The following is an 18,393-nucleotide window of genomic DNA, read 5'->3' as shown; positions in this document are numbered from 1 at the left end:
CCCCGGCCCTTAGACTCCTCAGCCTACTCAAAGCTCTGTCCATTACCATTTCTGAATTAACCCTCCTGCTCTCCTGTGCATCTGCCAAAAACAAAATCCCACAAATCTTTAGCCTATCTACAGTTATCCAACCAAACTCCTCCCCCAAGGTCCCTCCTACCCAAAAACTGCATCAATCTTCATGAAAAATATTAGCTCGGGGTTATATAAATTAGATTCATTTATAATTAATAAAATTTGGGAAGAATTTGAGCTATCCATGATAGGTGATTGACACTCCCACCCGCATCATACTGGGACTGATGTAATGTCGTATGTGAGGTAATATCTCGGCCTTATAAGCCTTCTCCTGTTCTATTATTTTAATAGGTCCTTAACAATGTGAAAAATTACGAAAGCGTTTGGAAGTTCATTATTTTTTCACAGTGGTTGTTTTGCATATATATACATGTCGTGCCGAATAGGCAGAATTTGCGATCTTGGCTTAAACAGCAACGCTCATCTTGCCATATAGGACAAGCGAAAATTTGTGTATGCAATAATTTCGACAAAATCATTCTGAACCTAACGAAAAAAATATATTTCACTGTGTTTGTTTAGTATTAAATTATTGTAAACGTATCTAAAATATATTTAGTTGGGTTAGGCTAAAATAAATTGTGCTTGTTATAATAAGGTTAGGTAAGTTTTCTAAGATTCTTTTGGTTCAAAATTATAAATTTTTACATTAACATTAATGAAAAAAAATATATCTTTAAACGTATAAGAGAAAATTTTAGAAAGGACTTAATTTTAAGTGAGTTCTTGCTAATTGACCAGTTTTACATATTCGGCACGACACACACACACACATATATATATATATATATATATATATATATATATATATATATATATATATATATATATATATATATATATATATATATATATATATATATATATATATATATATATATATATATATATATATATATATATATATATATATAATCACAAACACAGTCATCTATCTAGACTACATATTAAAATAAGTAACAGGTAATACTCACCAGCGTCCATAAAAACAGGGAAGAGCAGCATAAGCAGTAGTGAGTGAAGAAGCAGGTGGAAGTAACAGGCTGCAGCAGGTCTAGCAGAAGTCATCCTTCCTGGCACTAGTCCTGCACCAACGGTAAACACATCATCAGCCTGGCTCAACATAGTTACAAGGATAAGTATGTGGGCGAGCATTTTTGTACTGATTTGCAGTGCTAAGTAGCAAGTAGCAATGGTTCTCTTTTTTTTTTTTTTTTTTTTTACACAGGGTTTGACAAGGTTAAGGATCCCTAGCTTTATTGACAGCTATATTACAGGTTAAGGATTCCTAACTTTATTGGCAAGCTAAGAGCTGTTACCTACATCAGCTCTCTCTCTCTCTCTCTCTCTCTCTCTCTCTCTCTCTCTCTCTCTCTCTCTCTCTCTCTCTCTCTCTCTCTCTCTCACTCACTCACTCACTCACTCACTCACTCACACACACACACACACACACACACACACACACACACACACACACACACACACACACACACACACACGAGATTAGTGCAAGAGCTGAAGGACAGGGCAGGTAAAACAGGGAAGGCACTACAGTTGAACAGGGAATACTTGTCGGGAAGACAGCGAGTCATAGTAGGTGACGAGGGTGTCCTAGGGTCCTAGGATTGACCCACAGGGGTCAGTCCTACAACTGGTGCTGCTTCTGGTATATGTGAACGACAGGACGGAAAGAATAGACTCAGAAGTATTACTGTGGCAGATGTAAAGTTGCTGAGAAGAATTCAATCGGACGAGGACAAGGCAGAAATACAAAGGGATCTGGACAGGCTGCAGACCTGGTCCAGCAACTGGCTCCTGGAGTTCAATCCCACAAAATGCAAAGTCATGAAGATTGGGAAAAGGCAAAGAAGACCGTAGACGGAGTACAGTCTAGGGGGCCAGAGACTACAAACCTCACTCAATGAAAAGGATCTTGGGGTGAGTATAACACCAGGCACATCTCCTGAGGCGCACATCAACCAAATAACTGCTGCAGCATATGGGCGCCTGGCAAACCTAAGAATCGTTCAGGACCCTGTACACCGTGTACGTCAGGCCTATATTGGAGTATGCAGCACCAGTTTGGAACCCACACCTAGCCACGTACGTAAGGAAATTAGAGAAACTGCAAAGGTTTGCAACAAGACTAGTCCCGGAGCTAAGGGGCATGTCCTACGAAGAGAGGTTAAGGGAAATAGACCTGACGACATTGGAGGACAGGAAAGATAGGGGGGATATGATAACGACATATAAAATACTGAGAGGAATTGACAAGGAGGACAGAGACAGGATGTTCCAGAGATGGGACACAACAGAAAAGGGTCACAGTTGGAAGTTGAAGACTCGGAAGAATCACAGGGAAGTTAGGAAGTATTTCTTCAGTCACAGAGTTGTCGGGAAGTGGAATAGTTTGGGAAGTGATATAGTAGAGGAAGGACCCATACATAGCTTTAAGAAGAGGTATGATAAAGCTCATGGATCAGGAAGAGTGACCTAGTAGCAACCAGTGAAGAGGCGGGGCCAGGAGCTGTGACTCGACCCTTGCAACCACAACTAGGTGAGTACACATACACAGCTTCTTGACCAAGTATGTTTAACCAAACAAATAAAATTATTCCCATTATAATAATCATATTTATTATTTTTATTAGTGCCGACAGCCAGCTAACTCGTAAAAAAAAAAAGGGCAGAAATACCTCCTAGGGGGATAATTATCTCCAAATTAAATACCGCTGTACAAGAGTGAGGGAGAAAAAAAAAACTTTGATTAAACGTTTTTGAGAGTTTTACCTCAAAGCAACAAGAGAGTTTTAGGACAGACTTAAAACTTTCGTTCCCTCACTGTAACTTTAACTACCATGTATACAGAATGTTAAAAATGTTTATCTCCTACCCAGAATGGTCCTTAAACTAGAGAAGCTGGTGTGAAAAATCGGTATTTCGCACACAGAGAATTTATAAATGTTCACCTGCTACCAAGGCTGGTCCTTAAACTTGTGAAGCTTAAGGACCAGTTGTGCCTTTATCCATCGTGTCGGTATTGTGTATCATGGTTAATATCCATATACCCTACTTTTCTCAAGACTGATGGACTGGACACATCGACTCCAGACTGAGGGACTGATTACCTCTAACTCCTCCTCATCTTCCACCGTTCTTCTCTGTATTGGACTGAAGAAACTGACGAAACGTTTCCTTAATAAAGATTTCCAAATGTTGCATAAGTGTTTCTCATTCTTCACGTTGTGTGACGCTTAATGTATAACGTCGTTGCAGTGAATTGTTTACGTAACTCACAGGTTAGATTTTGTTTGTCAGGAAACTGGACAAGTGTTCCCTGACGTGGGTCTTAGATGTTGACCCGCAGTTGGAGCTTTTGGTCATCTGACCGAGCCCTTCCGCTGGCTTACCGGTCCACCCCTTTAAAAATTATGGTCATAGTTATAACTATAACTAACAGTTTCTCTCAGTCATACAATACCTTTTAAATTTTCACTCATCATACATCACTTTTTTTTCTAAATTAAGCTGCATTTCATAATTAAATTTTAAATACTCAGTTTAGGATTTTTCTGAAAAAAGTCTTGTTGCTTTTATCCACGAAATTACAATAAAACTGACAACAGGAAGCATAATTAATAAATTTGCCAACCTTAACAAGGTCATTTGGGACTCGTGACGTCACAGAGATTCCCTGGAGTGGTAATTGAAGGTCTCGACTCGCATTACAGGCACTAGAGCAAGATATCCTGCCACTTAAGCGTGTGCCATAACGAGCTCATTCACCATTCAGATTTGTGCTCACAAATTTCACCAGAGGACCTGATGGCAACAAACTGCAACATTTTTCTGAATAATGCAGGTCTTTTCTTGAATAATGCAGGCCTTTTCTTGAATGCAGGCCTTTTCTTGAATAATGCAGGCCTTTTCTTGAATAATGCAGGCCTTTTCTTGAATAATGCAGGCCTTTTCTTGAATAATGCAGGCCTTTTCTTGAATAATGCAGGCCTTTTCTTGAATAATGCAGGCCTTTTCTTGAATAATGCAGGTCTTTTCTTGAATAATGCAGGCCTTTTCTTGAATAATGCAGGCCTTTTCTTGAATAATGCAGGCCTTTTCTTGAATAATGCAGGCCTTTTCTTGAATAATGCAGGCCTTTTCTTGAATAATGCAGGCCTTTTCTTGAATAATGCAGGCCTTTTCTTGAATAATGCAGGCCTTTTCTTGAATAATGCAGGCCTTTTCTTGAATAATGCAGGCCTTTTCTTGAATAATGCAGGCCTTTTCTTGGATAATGCAGGCCTTTTCTTGAATAATGCAGGCCTTTTCTTGAATAATGCAGGCCTTTTCTTGAATAATGCAGGTCTTTTCTTGAATAATGCAGGCCTTTTCTTGAATAATGCAGGTCTTTTCTTGAATAATGCAGGCCTTTTCTTGAATAATGCAGGCCTTTTCTTGAATAATGCAGGCCTTTTCTTGAATAATGCAGGCCTTTTCTTGAATAATGCAGGTCTTTTCTTGAATAATGCAGGCCTTGAATAATGCAGGTCTTTTCTTGAATAATGCAGGTCTTTTCTTGGATAATGCAGGTCTTTTCTTGAATAATGCAGGCCTTTTCTTGAATAATGCAGGTCTTTTCTTGAATAATGCAGGCCTTTTCTTGAATAATGCAGGTCTTTTCTTGAATAATGCAGGTCTTTTCTTGAATAATGCAGGCCTTTTCTTGAATAATGCAGGCCTTTTCTTGAATAATGCAGGTCTTTTCTTGAATAATGCAGGTCTTTTCTTGAATAATGCAGGCCTTTTCTTGAATAATGCAGGTCTTTTCTTGAATAATGCAGGCCTTTTCTTGAATAATGCAGGCCTTTTCTTGAATAATGCAGGCCTTTTCTTGAATAATGCAGGCCTTTTCTTGAATAATGCAGGTCTTTTCTTGAATAATGCAGGCCTTTTCTTGAATAATGCAGGCCTTTTCTTGAATAATGCAGGCCTTTTCTTGAATAATGCAGGTCTTTTCTTGAATAATGCAGGTCTTTTCTTGGATAATGCAGGTCTTTTCTTGAATAATGCAGGTCTTTTCTTGAATAATGCAGGCCTTTTCTTGGATAATGCAGGTCTTTTCTTGAATAATGCAGGTCTTTTCTTGAATAATGCAGGTCTTTTCTTGAATAATGCAGGCCTTTTCTTGAATAATGCAGGCCTTTTCTTGAATAATGCAGGCATTTTCCTGAATAATGCAGGCATTTTCCTGAATAATGCAGGCATTTTCCTGAATAATGCACGCATTTTCCTGAATAATGCAGGCATTTTCCTGAATAATGCAGGCATTTTCCTGAATAATGCAGGCATTTTCCTGAAGCAAGTAAAAGCTATTAAAGATTATTGAGTCCTTGCCCCGAAAAAGTGTTTTCAAAGTTGCTGACACTTAAGAACACATAACTTCCATAACACAGGAACATAACTTCCATAACACAGGAACACTGCAGTAAGTCTGTATTCTCTCATTCCTTGTGTGTGTGAAATCAGGAAGAAACCTGTTTCGTATTACATGACACACGGAGTGTTTTCCTGGTTTTCTTGGGACGGTATAAATACTTAATAGGATTGAGAACATAGGGAGTGGGGAACGGAAGGAGGAAATAGATAAGTTGGTGAAGGGAAGGGGGGGGTGATATTGTGACGCTGGTCAAGTGCTCTTGATTTAAGGAATTGGAGATGCGTCATGTTCCTTGGATCGAACCTGATTGCCTACCATTTCCCAGGCGTTTTATGAGCCCTACGAGTTTAGCACTTCATCATAGAATAAAAATATATAAAATAAAATAATTGAATGCAATACCGACAAGTAGTGTGTGTGTGTGTGTGTGTGTGTGTGTGTGTGTGTGTGTGTGTGTGTGTGTGTGTGTGTGTGTGTGTTCAGCTTCATTGCTTCCATCAATGAGAGGTTGAGACATGAGAATGCAGATTTTTTGTTACTGTCATAAATGAGGTGTAGAAGAGTGGATGTGGCGACACAGGACCCACTAGTTGAAGTAAGAAGCACTGCAGCAGGACTGCTGGCCCACGCTAGGCAGCTCCTCACAATACAACTCTTCTCAGTCGTCACTAATGACTGAACAATCAAACGACAACAGGGTCCTGCTGCGTCAAATAATTTTTTATATTAATGTTACACAAAAAAGCAGGTAAGTAAGATACATATGTAAAAGATTTTTTGTTTTTGACGAGGCGTTTAGCCTACTCAGCAGGCTTCTTCAGTCGAAATACGGAGACAACTAAAGTAGTGATGTAGATATGAGGCGATCAGTCCCTTCAGACTTAAAGAAGTAAGTTTGAGGTGATCAGTCCCTCAGTCTTGGTGTGTACTCAGCTACGTAACTTTAATCGAAGCTATGGAGCTGGGTTGTATCCTCTTGTCTTCTCCAATACTTTAAACACATAAGAACATAAGAAAGAAGGAACACTGCAGCAGGCCTACTGGCCCATGCGAGGCAGGTCCAAGTCTCCTGACCTGACCTAGTCAGGTCAGGTCACATTCACTCAAAGAACGGGTGGCCCGGTGGCCTGGTGGCTAAAGCTCCCGCTTCACACACGGAGGGCCCGGGTTCGATTCCCGGCGGGTGGAAACATTTCGACACGTTTCCTTACACCTGTTGTCCTGTTCACCTAGCAGCAAATAGGTACCTGGGTGTTAGTCGACTGGTGTGGGTCGCATCCTGGGGGACAAGATTAAGGACCCCAATGGAAATAAGTTAGACAGTCCTCGATGACGCACTGACTTTCTTGGGTTATCCTGGGTGGCTAACCCTCCGGGGTTAAAAATCCGAACGAAATCTTATCTTATCTTATCTTAACACGGCAACTGACCTAGTAGTACAAGCTAATCAGGTCCAATTCACACCCACTCTCACCCACTCATGTGTTTATCTAACCTATTTTTAAAACTACACAACGTTTTACCCTCTATAACTGTACGTGGGAGTTTATTCCACTCATCCACAACTCTATTACCAAACCAGTGCTTTCCTTTGGTTAAAATAGTCTCTCCCTTTCTGACAGACTCAAAGAGCACAAAAAATGCGTTCGTTTTGTCTACCCCAAACGTTGTTATATATTATTTCAGAGATTACAGCTATCATATTAACTGGTCCTCTGCTAAAACTATCTTCATTTTTTCTAGCCTTTGAAAGCGCCTTCTTATCGAATCAGATTTTACACATCTTGTTTAAAATGATTCTTTGTCCTGGTTTTGTTCCCTCTACCTTATTTCTATGGTCTTCCTAAAAATCATGAACCTGATATATACGTCCCTTCATTACCTCCAGAGGTTCTGTCTCTTATTCTCATGGCTTTTATCTTCAAAACTTGACCTTTGCTTTTCCATTCCTCTTGATCTGTCTTCTGCATTTCCTTTGCCTTCTCTGTCTTCTGCTTTTCATTTGTCTTTCCTGTCATCTGACTTTCATTTTTCTTTTCTTTCCTCGCTTGGACCAACTGGCCTACTGCAGTTTTTCTCTGTGCTTAGGGACAATGTTAATGAGGGACTGATTACCTCAAACTCCCCCTGCTCTTCACCGTTCTCCTTTGTATGGACTGATGAAGCCACTGTGTGGCCAAACGTTTCCTCATTAAAGATACCCAAGCGTTGCACATGTCTAATTTATCAACTTGTCGGTTCTCTGAACCATTCATCTACACGACAAGTGTTAATGTTGAGTAAATGGCCTCCTTCAGAGGCCATTTACTCGCATTATTCCATCCCTAGTACTGCCCGGCGTTGGCCAGTAGATGAAGAGCTGTCAAAGATAACGTAGTAAAAGGCTTAGAAAATATCAAAATACAGTAGTTAAAGAAAAAAAGGCAAAATACCGTGACTAGAACAATAAGAGAGGCATATGCAACAGTTAGGTATCTTTATTTCGAAACGTTTCGCCTACACAGTAGGCTTCTTCAGTCGAGTATTGTTTCATACTATGGAACAATGCTCTTCTCCAGACTGAGGGACTGACCACCTCAAAACTTCAAGGGTGATGGACTGATTACATCGTCTTCAAGTATCTTCTGCTTCTATCAACTTTTCTGTACTCGACTGAAGAAGCCTACTGTGTAGGCGAAACGTTTCGAAATAAAGATACCTAACTGTTGCATATGTGTCTTACTTAACAACCTGTCGGTATTTCATACCATTTTAATGTTCAACAATAAGAGAAAAAAAACTTATGACGACGTTTCGGTCCCACTTGGTCCATTAATTAGTCGGGTTATTTGTGCATCAAAATAGTAAGATGAAAGTAATAAAGTTGGTAGAATTACCGACAATATGTAAAGTAAAAGGACACAAGTGCAACTAATGTGACATTTATTGTGGCAACGTTTCGCGAAGCAAAGATCTAAAATACATTAATTAAAAAGAATAGTCGCTAGAGCAAGAAAGGCGGATATTATTGCAAAAACTGAGAGCTAAAGTTGAATGGTATAAACATTGGTAATAAATACCGACAAGTTGGTTTAGAAAGACACGTAAGCAAACACTATGACATATTTATTAGAAAACGTTTCGGTTCTGGGACCTTGATTATTTCTAACATGTTAGAAGTATCTTCTGCTTCTATCAACTTTTCTGTACTCGACTGAAGAAGCCTACTGTGTAGGCGAAACGTTTCAAAATAAAGATACCTAACTGTTGCATATGTGTCTTACCTAACAACCTGTCGGTATTTTATACCATTTTAATGTTCAATTAGCGACAGTAAATGCGGTACATAAACCAGGAAAAATCTTAAGCCACCGCAATAAAAAAAATAAAGGCAAGAGCAAATTCATATCCTATTTAGTTGCAGAAGTAAGCAACATTTTGCTACAGTCCAGAACATCTTTAAAGGAAACGTTTCGCCTCATCAGCCATAAAAATTGATGAAGCGAAACCACACGTGGCGAAACGCTTCCTATAATAAATATCCTGAGCCGTACAGAGGTGCATTTTTCCACAGCTGGTTGGTATTACCATATTCACAGCTGGTTGAAGTTTCTTGAAGGACGTAAAAAAGTTAATCATAGGTGCGATATATAGTCAAAATGAAATTTAAAATGATCCTCGAAAATGTCTTTCGGGGTGAGATTATAAAATTCTCTTAGACAGGAAAATGCAGCTACGTTAGATACTTTCTGTATTCGACTGAAGAAGCCTACTGTGTAGGCGAAACGTTTCGGAATAAAGTTGTCTAACTGTTGCATATGTGTCTTACCTAACAACCTGTCGGTATTGTATACCATTTTGATGTTCACGTTAGATTTTGATTTCTGCCAAATTGAATGAAATACAATGACAGGAAATTGATAGGTAAGACACATATGCAACAGTTAGGTATCTTGAAGTAGATGGTCTGTACCAAGATACCCTTGTGTTGCAGTGTCTGACAGAATGAACATTAAAATGGTATAAAATACCGACACAAGGGTATCTTGGTACAGACCATCTACTTCGACAACCTCTACTAGTGAGAACGGCTGGGTTTGAGAGGGACCTGCCCTCCCAAATCAACCTACGTCTCACCTCCTGGCACTATATAAGGCCCGATTCTGTCACTTCAACTTCATATTGTTTCAGACAACGGAACAATGCTCTTCTCCAGACTGAGGGACTGACCACCTCAAAACTTTAAGGGTGATGGACTGATTACATCGTCTTCAAGTATCTTCTGCTTCTATCAACTTTTCTGTACTCGACTGAAGAAGCCTACTGTGTAGGCGAAACGTTTCAAAATAAAGATACCTAACTGTTGCATATGTGTCTTACCTAACAATCTGTCGGTATTTTATACCATTTTAATGTTCATAGGAAATTGAGTCTTTCGACTATCTCTATATTTTATTATTATATTGTGATTATTATTTATTATACTGTGATTATTAATTATACTGTCATTATTATTTATTATATTGTCATTCTTATTTTGTTGTGATTACAACAAAGGGGCGTTCCTGCCTTACGAATTTATTAACTTTTTTCACTAAGGTATTTGAGGAGGTAGATCATGGTAATGAATATGATATTTTGTATATGGACTTCAGTAAGGCTTTTGACAGGGTCCCACATCAGAGACTATTGAGGAAAATTAAGGCACATGGAATAGGAGGAGAATTTTTTTCCTGGATAGAGGCATGGTTGACAAATAGGCAGCAGAGTTTGCATAAATGGGGAGAAATCAGAGTGGGGAACCGTCACGAGCGGTGTTCCACAGGGGTCAGTGTTGGGCCCCCTGCTGTTCACAATCTACATAAACGACATAGATGAGGGCATAAAGAGCGACATCAGCAAGTTTGCCGATGACACCAAAATAGGCCGTCGAATTAATTCTGACGAGGACATTCGAGCACTCCAGGAAAATTTGAATAGACTGATGCAGTGGTCGGAGAAGTGGCAGATGCAGTTTAATATAGACAAATGCAAAGTTCTAAATGTTGGACAGGACAATAACCATGCCACATATAAACTAAATAATGTAGATCTTGAAAGTTAAGACACATGTGCAACATCTGGATATCTTTATTGTAGTAGACGTTTCGCCATCCAGTGGCTTTATCAATACAGATTCTAGGACATAATAGGAAGACAGTAGAACTATATACAAAAGATGAGGTAATCAGTCCCTCGGCCTTGGAGTTAGTGTTCACAGCATCGTGGTGGAGGAACAAGTTGTGCAAAGAAAGGTATAAAATACCGACAATATGAAAGTTAAGACACATGTGCAACATCTGGATATCTTTATTGTAGTAGACGTTTCGCCATCCAGTGGCTTTATCAATACAGATTCTAGGACATAATAGGAAGACAGTAGAACTATATACAAAAGATGAGGTAATCAGTCCCTCGGCCTTGGAGTTAGTGTTCACAGCATCGTGGTGGAGGAGAGTCTGGAGCAAAGGCAAGAAGACTGGCGCTTTTTATAGGCGTCAGTGAATGGGACGGGCAGCAGACGAGGTCAGTCACTGGTAGGCGGGATTCCCCAGTGGAAGTAGGTCCTTCCCAAAGAGATGGGTTAGTTGCAGCAGCCGTGAAGAAGGTCTTGTAGATGTCCTCCGAACCAAGATTCCATGATGTTGCAGTGTCTGACAAGTTGTGCAAAGAAAGGTATAAAATACCGACAATATGAAAGTTAAGACACATGTGCAACATCTGGATATCTTTATTGTAGTAGACGTTTCGCCATCCAGTGGCTTTATCAATACAGATTCTAGGACATAATAGGAAGACAGTAGAACTATATACAAAAGATGAGGTAATCAGTCCCTCGGCCTTGGAGTTAGTGTTCACAGCATCGTGGTGGAGGAGAGTCTGGAGCAAAGGCAAGAAGACTGGCGCTTTTTATAGGCGTCAGTGAATGGGACGGGCAGCAGACGAGGTCAGTCACTGGTAGGCGGGATTCCCCAGTGGAAGTAGGTCCTTCCCAAAGAGATGGGTTAGTTGCAGCAGCCGTGAAGAAGGTCTTGTAGATGTCCTCTGAACCAAGATTCCATGATGTTGCAGTGTCTGACAAGTTGTGCAAAGAAAGGTATAAAATACCGACAATATGAAAGTTAAGACACATGTGCAACATCTGGATATCTTTATTGTAGTAGACGTTTCGCCATCCAGTGGCTTTATCAATACAGATTCTAGGACATAATAGGAAGACAGTAGAACTATATACAAAAGATGAGGTAATCAGTCCCTCGGCCTTGGAGTTAGTGTTCACAGCATCGTGGTGGAGGAGAGTCTGGAGCAAAGGCAAGAAGACTGGCGCTTTTTATAGGCGTCAGTGAATGGGACGGGCAGCAGACGAGGTCAGTCACTGGTAGGCGGGATTCCCCAGTGGAAGTAGGTCCTTCCCAAAGAGATGGGTTAGTTGCAGCAGCCGTGAAGAAGGTCTTGTAGATGTCCTCTGAACCAAGATTCCATGATGTTGCAGTGTCTGACAAGTTGTGCAAAGAAAGGTATAAAATACCGACAATATGAAAGTTAAGACACATGTGCAACATCTGGATATCTTTATTGTAGTAGACGTTTCGCCATCCAGTGGCTTTATCAATACAGATTCTAGGACATAATAGGAAGACAGTAGAACTATATACAAAAGATGAGGTAATCAGTCCCTCGGCCTTGGAGTTAGTGTTCACAGCATCGTGGTGGAGGAGAGTCTGGAGCAAAGGCAAGAAGACTGGCGCTTTTTATAGGCGTCAGTGAATGGGACGGGCAGCAGACGAGGTCAGTCACTGGTAGGCGGGATTCCCCAGTGGAAGTAGGTCCTTCCCAAAGAGATGGGTTAGTTGCAGCAGCCGTGAAGAAGGTCTTGTAGATGTCCTCTGAACCAAGATTCCATGATGTTGCAGTGTCTGACAAGTTGTGCAAAGAAAGGTATAAAATACCGACAATATGAAAGTTAAGACACATGTGCAACATCTGGATATCTTTATTGTAGTAGACGTTTCGCCATCCAGTGGCTTTATCAATACAGATTCTAGGACATAATAGGAAGACAGTAGAACTATATACAAAAGATGAGGTAATCAGTCCCTCGGCCTTGGAGTTAGTGTTCACAGCATCGTGGTGGAGGAGAGTCTGGAGCAAAGGCAAGAAGACTGGCGCTTTTTATAGGCGTCAGTGAATGGGACGGGCAGCAGACGAGGTCAGTCACTGGTAGGCGGGATTCCCCAGTGGAAGTAGGTCCTTCCCAAAGAGATGGGTTAGTTGCAGCAGCCGTGAAGAAGGTCTTGTAGATGTCCTCTGAACCAAGATTCCATGATGTTGCAGTGTCTGACAAGTTGTGCAAAGAAAGGTATAAAATACCGACAATATGAAAGTTAAGACACATGTGCAACATCTGGATATCTTTATTGTAGTAGACGTTTCGCCATCCAGTGGCTTTATCAATACAGATTCTAGGACATAATAGGAAGACAGTAGAACTATATACAAAAGATGAGGTAATCAGTCCCTCGGCCTTGGAGTTAGTGTTCACAGCATCGTGGTGGAGGAGAGTCTGGAGCAAAGGCAAGAAGACTGGCGCTTTTTATAGGCGTCAGTGAATGGGACGGGCAGCAGACGAGGTCAGTCACTGGTAGGCGGGATTCCCCAGTGGAAGTAGGTCCTTCCCAAAGAGATGGGTTAGTTGCAGCAGCCGTGAAGAAGGTCTTGTAGATGTCCTCTGCACAACTTGTCAGACACTGCAACATCATGGAATCTTGGTTCAGAGGACATCTACAAGACCTTCTTCACGGCTGCTGCAACTAACCCATCTCTTTGGGAAGGACCTACTTCCACTGGGGAATCCCGCCTACCAGTGACTGACCTCGTCTGCTGCCCGTCCCATTCACTGACGCCTATAAAAAGCGCCAGTCTTCTTGCCTTTGCTCCAGACTCTCCTCCACCACGATGCTGTGAACACTAACTCCAAGGCCGAGGGACTGATTACCTCATCTTTTGTATATAGTTCTACTGTCTTCCTATTATGTCCTAGAATCTGTATTGATAAAGCCACTGGATGGCGAAACGTCTACTACAATAAAGATATCCAGATGTTGCACATGTGTCTTAACTTTCATATTGTCGGTATTTTATACCTTTCTTTGCACAACTTGTCAGACACTGCAACATCATGGAATCTTGGTTCAGAGGACATCTACAAGACCTTCTTCACGGCTGCTGCAACTAACCCATCTCTTTGGGAAGGACCTACTTCCACTGGGGAATCCCGCCTACCAGTGACTGACCTCGTCTGCTGCCCGTCCCATTCACTGACGCCTATAAAAAGCGCCAGTCTTCTTGCCTTTGCTCCAGACTCTCCTCCACCACGATGCTGTGAACACTAACTCCAAGGCCGAGGGACTGATTACCTCATCTTTTGTATATAGTTCTACTGTCTTCCTATTATGTCCTAGAATCTGTATTGATAAAGCCACTGGATGGCGAAACGTCTACTACAATAAAGATATCCAGATGTTGCACATGTGTCTTAACTTTCATGCTGCAACTAACCCATCTCTTTGGGAAGGACCTACTTCCACTGGGGAATCCCGCCTACCAGTGACTGACCTCGTCTGCTGCCCGTCCCATTCACTGACGCCTATAAAAAGCGCCAGTCTTCTTGCCTTTGCTCCAGACTCTCCTCCACCACGATGCTGTGAACACTAACTCCAAGGCCGAGGGACTGATTACCTCATCTTTTGTATATAGTTCTATTGTCTTCCTATTATGTCCTAGAATCTGTATTGATAAAGCCACTGGATGGCGAAACGTCTACTACAATAAAGATATCCAGATGTTGCACATGTGGATATAAATGCTCTGGAAAATGTACAAAGGAGGATGACAAAGTTGATCCCATGTATCAGTAACCTTCCCTATGAGGATAGACTAAGGGCCCTGAATCTGCACACTCTAGAAAGACGTAGAATTAGGGGGGATATGATTGAGGTGTATAAATGGAAGACAGGAATAAATAAAGGGGATGTAAATAGTGTGCTGAAAATATCTAGCCTAGACAGGACTCGCAGCAATGGTTTTAAGTTGGAAAAATTCAGATTCAGGAAGGATATAGGAAAGTACTGGTTTGGTAATAGAGTTGTGGATGAGTGGAACAAACTCCCGAGTACAGTTATAGAGGCTAAAACGTTGTGTAGCTTTAAAAATAGGTTGGATAAATACATGAGTGGATGTGGGTGGGTGTGAGTTGGACCTGATAGCTTGTGCTACCAGGTCGATTGCCGTGTTCCTCCCTTAAGTCAATGTGACCTGACCTGAGTAGGTTGGGTGCATTGGCTTAAGCCGGTAGGAGACTTGGACCTGCCTCTCATGGGCCAGTAGGCCTGATGTAGTGTTCCTTCGTTCTTACGTTCTTATGTTCTTATGTGCGATGTCACCAGGAAAATTAACTAAAAGTGTTGGAGTGACGTTGTATTGAGATATATGATTTATACACCACTAGGATCTTCTAGTAATGAAGTATTATTAAACTATATAAAATACAAACATTTAAATTTTCCGCTTTTTATTTTTTTGTCATTATTAATATGCTGATCCGGGACTAATTTACTGTTGTTATAGTATTATTCAAAACATTTTAACTTTATTAGTTGAAGTTCAGAAAATATCCATAATTCAAGGTTATAGAATATAAGTGACAGCCAAATTTTGAAGAAAGGGAAAATCTCCCAATTATTTAAGCTGAAAATTGGTTCCCTGGGTTCTTAGGGGGGCAATGAAACCCCGTCGCTGAAGACAAGCATCGTTTTAGTATTGCAGACCAAATCACGGAATGACAGACAACAGGACCCAAAATCACAATAACAGCGGCTTCCAGTAAGCTTAAATACAGGTTATACTCACAGCAGATCTACGTAAACCTTCCCGTACTAGTCTTTTCAAAACAGTGCATCACTGCCCTTCAGGACTTCGTCAAAGACTTCAGTACTGTGGTCATCACAGTTGGCAAAGGGGGTCGGAGTAGTTATATTTAACTCCAGACACAACAACAAAATGATGGATCTCTTAAAGGACTAATCTATCGACACACCAATACGGGAGACATTCACCAGGAGACGTTTTGTTCAGATTCCGACAAATATTTATGTGCACTGAAGGTAAGAAACTTGTGTACTTATTTCCTAGTAACCCTAAATCCGCGCACACAAATACTGCCTTAAGTCCCATAAACACAACATATTCGTAAGACTTGATCACAGCTGGGATAGTTAGCGCATCACGTGACTTAAATGGAGTCCTCGTCAAAAATTTTTCCTGCTTACTGGAAACCATCAGCCTCATAAATCTATAGATGAGTACTCAGGCAACCTCCTTAACTTTATTAGAAGCGTTTTTGTGGGGAATTTTGCACTAAAATATCCACCATATAGGAATTATTGTTTTCCGATGCAAAGTCAATCAGGACCGTAACCTCCCTGAGATTTCACAAGACCTATTTGAGCTATGAATAAACTTCAAATATTTCTTGTTCAACAGCAACTTGTACAAACATAATGGAGGGCCATGGGTTCCCTTAACATAGGTGTCTAAGCAAAAGTATACATGAAACTAGAAACTGAGCACTTTGCAAACTTTATCCTCGGTAATGTCACGCGTGTGATACGTGGATGACGTCCTCGTAATCACTTAAAATGGTTTTGAGATCTATAACAAGCAGAGAAGGGTTAACGAAGCTGTATCGGTAGTCTAGTTCACACTGAAAGAGAAGAGCGATAACAGGTCACCATACCTCGACCTCTTCATCCACAAAATAGATAACTCCTTCAGCTTCGAGTCTACAGAAAACCTACGAACGAAAAATTATTTAACACACTTCTACTTCCGTCGAGCAACTACTAAACTAGGCTTCATCATCGGCTTTTTCTTGAGAGGATACCTCTTCCACGGCCCCGAGTTTTCAGATGAGAAATGCTTCCACATAAACCAGACTATCACAGAACTGCACTTTCTTTCCTTTGTCATCACAGATAGCAAGCAACAAGCTCTTTCCATCGTCGACGCTCCATGCACTGACACTTAAAGAAAGTTATCATTTTTCCCGACATCCATGCCACTCTGAACATCTAGAGCTAGAAACCTAGGAGTATAACTACCAACACATCTGCATTTATAGATACGACAACCTAGACAATGCATGTATGCAACACCAGAACAACGCTCTGCTTGATGAAATGGAAAGACTCCTGCTTCTTGATTAAGGGATCACACACAAATGCCTAGAAACTGCATTAATCAACTGATAGTCATTTCCACTTCTGTTACTACTACTATCAATACTGCTACTATCACTACTACGACCTCTTGATTACACCTGCTTCCTGCACCCCACCCTTGTATTGTTCACACTCAGTAGAGCAAAGAAGACTTCCAGAGAACCTTCTGAGTCACTTGGGTACTCGAGCCAAGGCCCAAAGGAAGCCACCCCGGAGAACACTGAAGCTGAAACTTCTGCTGTACCATCATTTCTGCTACTCCCTACCAGCTCCAAGTGAGCTGGGAAGGTAGCAGCGAATCTGTTAATTTTGGAATGATTCACACCATCGTACACACCGAACTGAAGACCCCACGTAGAAAACGTGCTGCGCAGGACCAGAGAAAATCCGAGATTGTAGCTAACTTCTACACCAGAACTTAAGATATGCCTGGCCCTCGCCATAGGGCTGCCCCTGTTTTAGGGCTGTAAACAGCATCCCACTTTCAAAAACTCCGACACTCCTTCGGGAGCCAGTGACGGGTCCCCATTTGGAAAAGACCAGTGACATGACAGTGTCCCTGATGACTATACTGACGGTAACATGGTATTATTTGGCTTGATAATGTTCCTGGCGAGCGAAACGAAGCTGCAATGTCTCATTAATTCATGTATCCACTTACATAATATATTGTTGGTAATTTTACCAGTAATCGTACATGTGATGTCAGGTGTTGTGATGCCAGGCTCCTTCCCTCCTTATTCGAGACTATTACCTTGAGAGTTATTGTCATTGAAGGGATAGAAAACCTCGTGAAACGAGTAGCACTTTCAAGGAGGATTGTGAGGTGTTGTGAAATATTGTCATGTTGTCATATGTTAAGCTGAGAGAGACTGTGATGTCATGTGCTGTTAGGTGTTACGTTGTGAGGTTGTGTTGTCAGACTGTTGAGAAAAATAAAAGATTAGGAAATTCTATTAACGAGAACATTTCACTTATGTGAATAGCTTTTACAGGTCAGTGAAGACAACTTTGAGAAGACACAATATATAGGAGAGATGAAGGCTGCTAAGTGAAAGTATCATACAGAATCTTAAATCTAATAGTGTCACAAGGAAAATTGCAAAAAAAAAAAAAATGGAAAACTCGCATTTTGAAATTTCATGAGATTGCGGAAATACCGCACCGTGTGATGCCAGAACCGTCCCATTGTTAGCTACAGTTTCCTCATACCATCTGATGTTTTTGTTTATAACTTTTCAACCCTTTATCCAATCAGCTTCAAATTTTAAACCCTGGTCAATTAGTACCAGGTAAAGGTTCGTGGAGCAATTGACAAGTGCGGTTGCCCTCTGCTTAGTTTTATATAGATCATTCCTGATATTATTGGAAGAGGAGAGGTGGAAATGCTTTCAAATATAGATGGACCGTATACAACAATGTTTGATGCCACCGCCATTACGTACCGTACTTTCCGGCATATAAGGCGCGCCTTTTTTCCCACAAAGTCTAAGAAAATAACCCTGCTCCTTATATGCTCAAGGTCAGGGTCAAGGGAAGGCTTTGGGTAACGCTGTAGCATGAGCGTTATTAACCCTTCAA

The 18,393-nt window shown here is 40.9% G+C and overlaps 1 protein-coding gene across 1 annotated transcript in view; it reads right to left on the bottom strand.

Annotated features, from left to right (window-relative positions):
* LOC128700086 (uncharacterized) overlaps window positions 1-18,393 on the bottom strand; it is a 174,479-nt gene that overhangs the window by 99,950 nt on the left and 56,136 nt on the right. Inside the window, exon 2 of the mRNA XM_070098800.1 lies at window positions 1,053-1,163. Within this exon, the coding sequence (XP_069954901.1) occupies window positions 1,053-1,163 (111 nt within the window). The remainder of the gene's footprint in view (window positions 1-1,052; window positions 1,164-18,393) is intronic.

Source organism: Cherax quadricarinatus, chromosome 64, assembly GCF_038502225.1.
Source record: "Cherax quadricarinatus isolate ZL_2023a chromosome 64, ASM3850222v1, whole genome shotgun sequence".
NCBI lineage: Eukaryota > Metazoa > Arthropoda > Malacostraca > Decapoda > Parastacidae > Cherax > Cherax quadricarinatus.
This window is presented reverse-complemented; position numbering and strand designations above follow the sequence as displayed.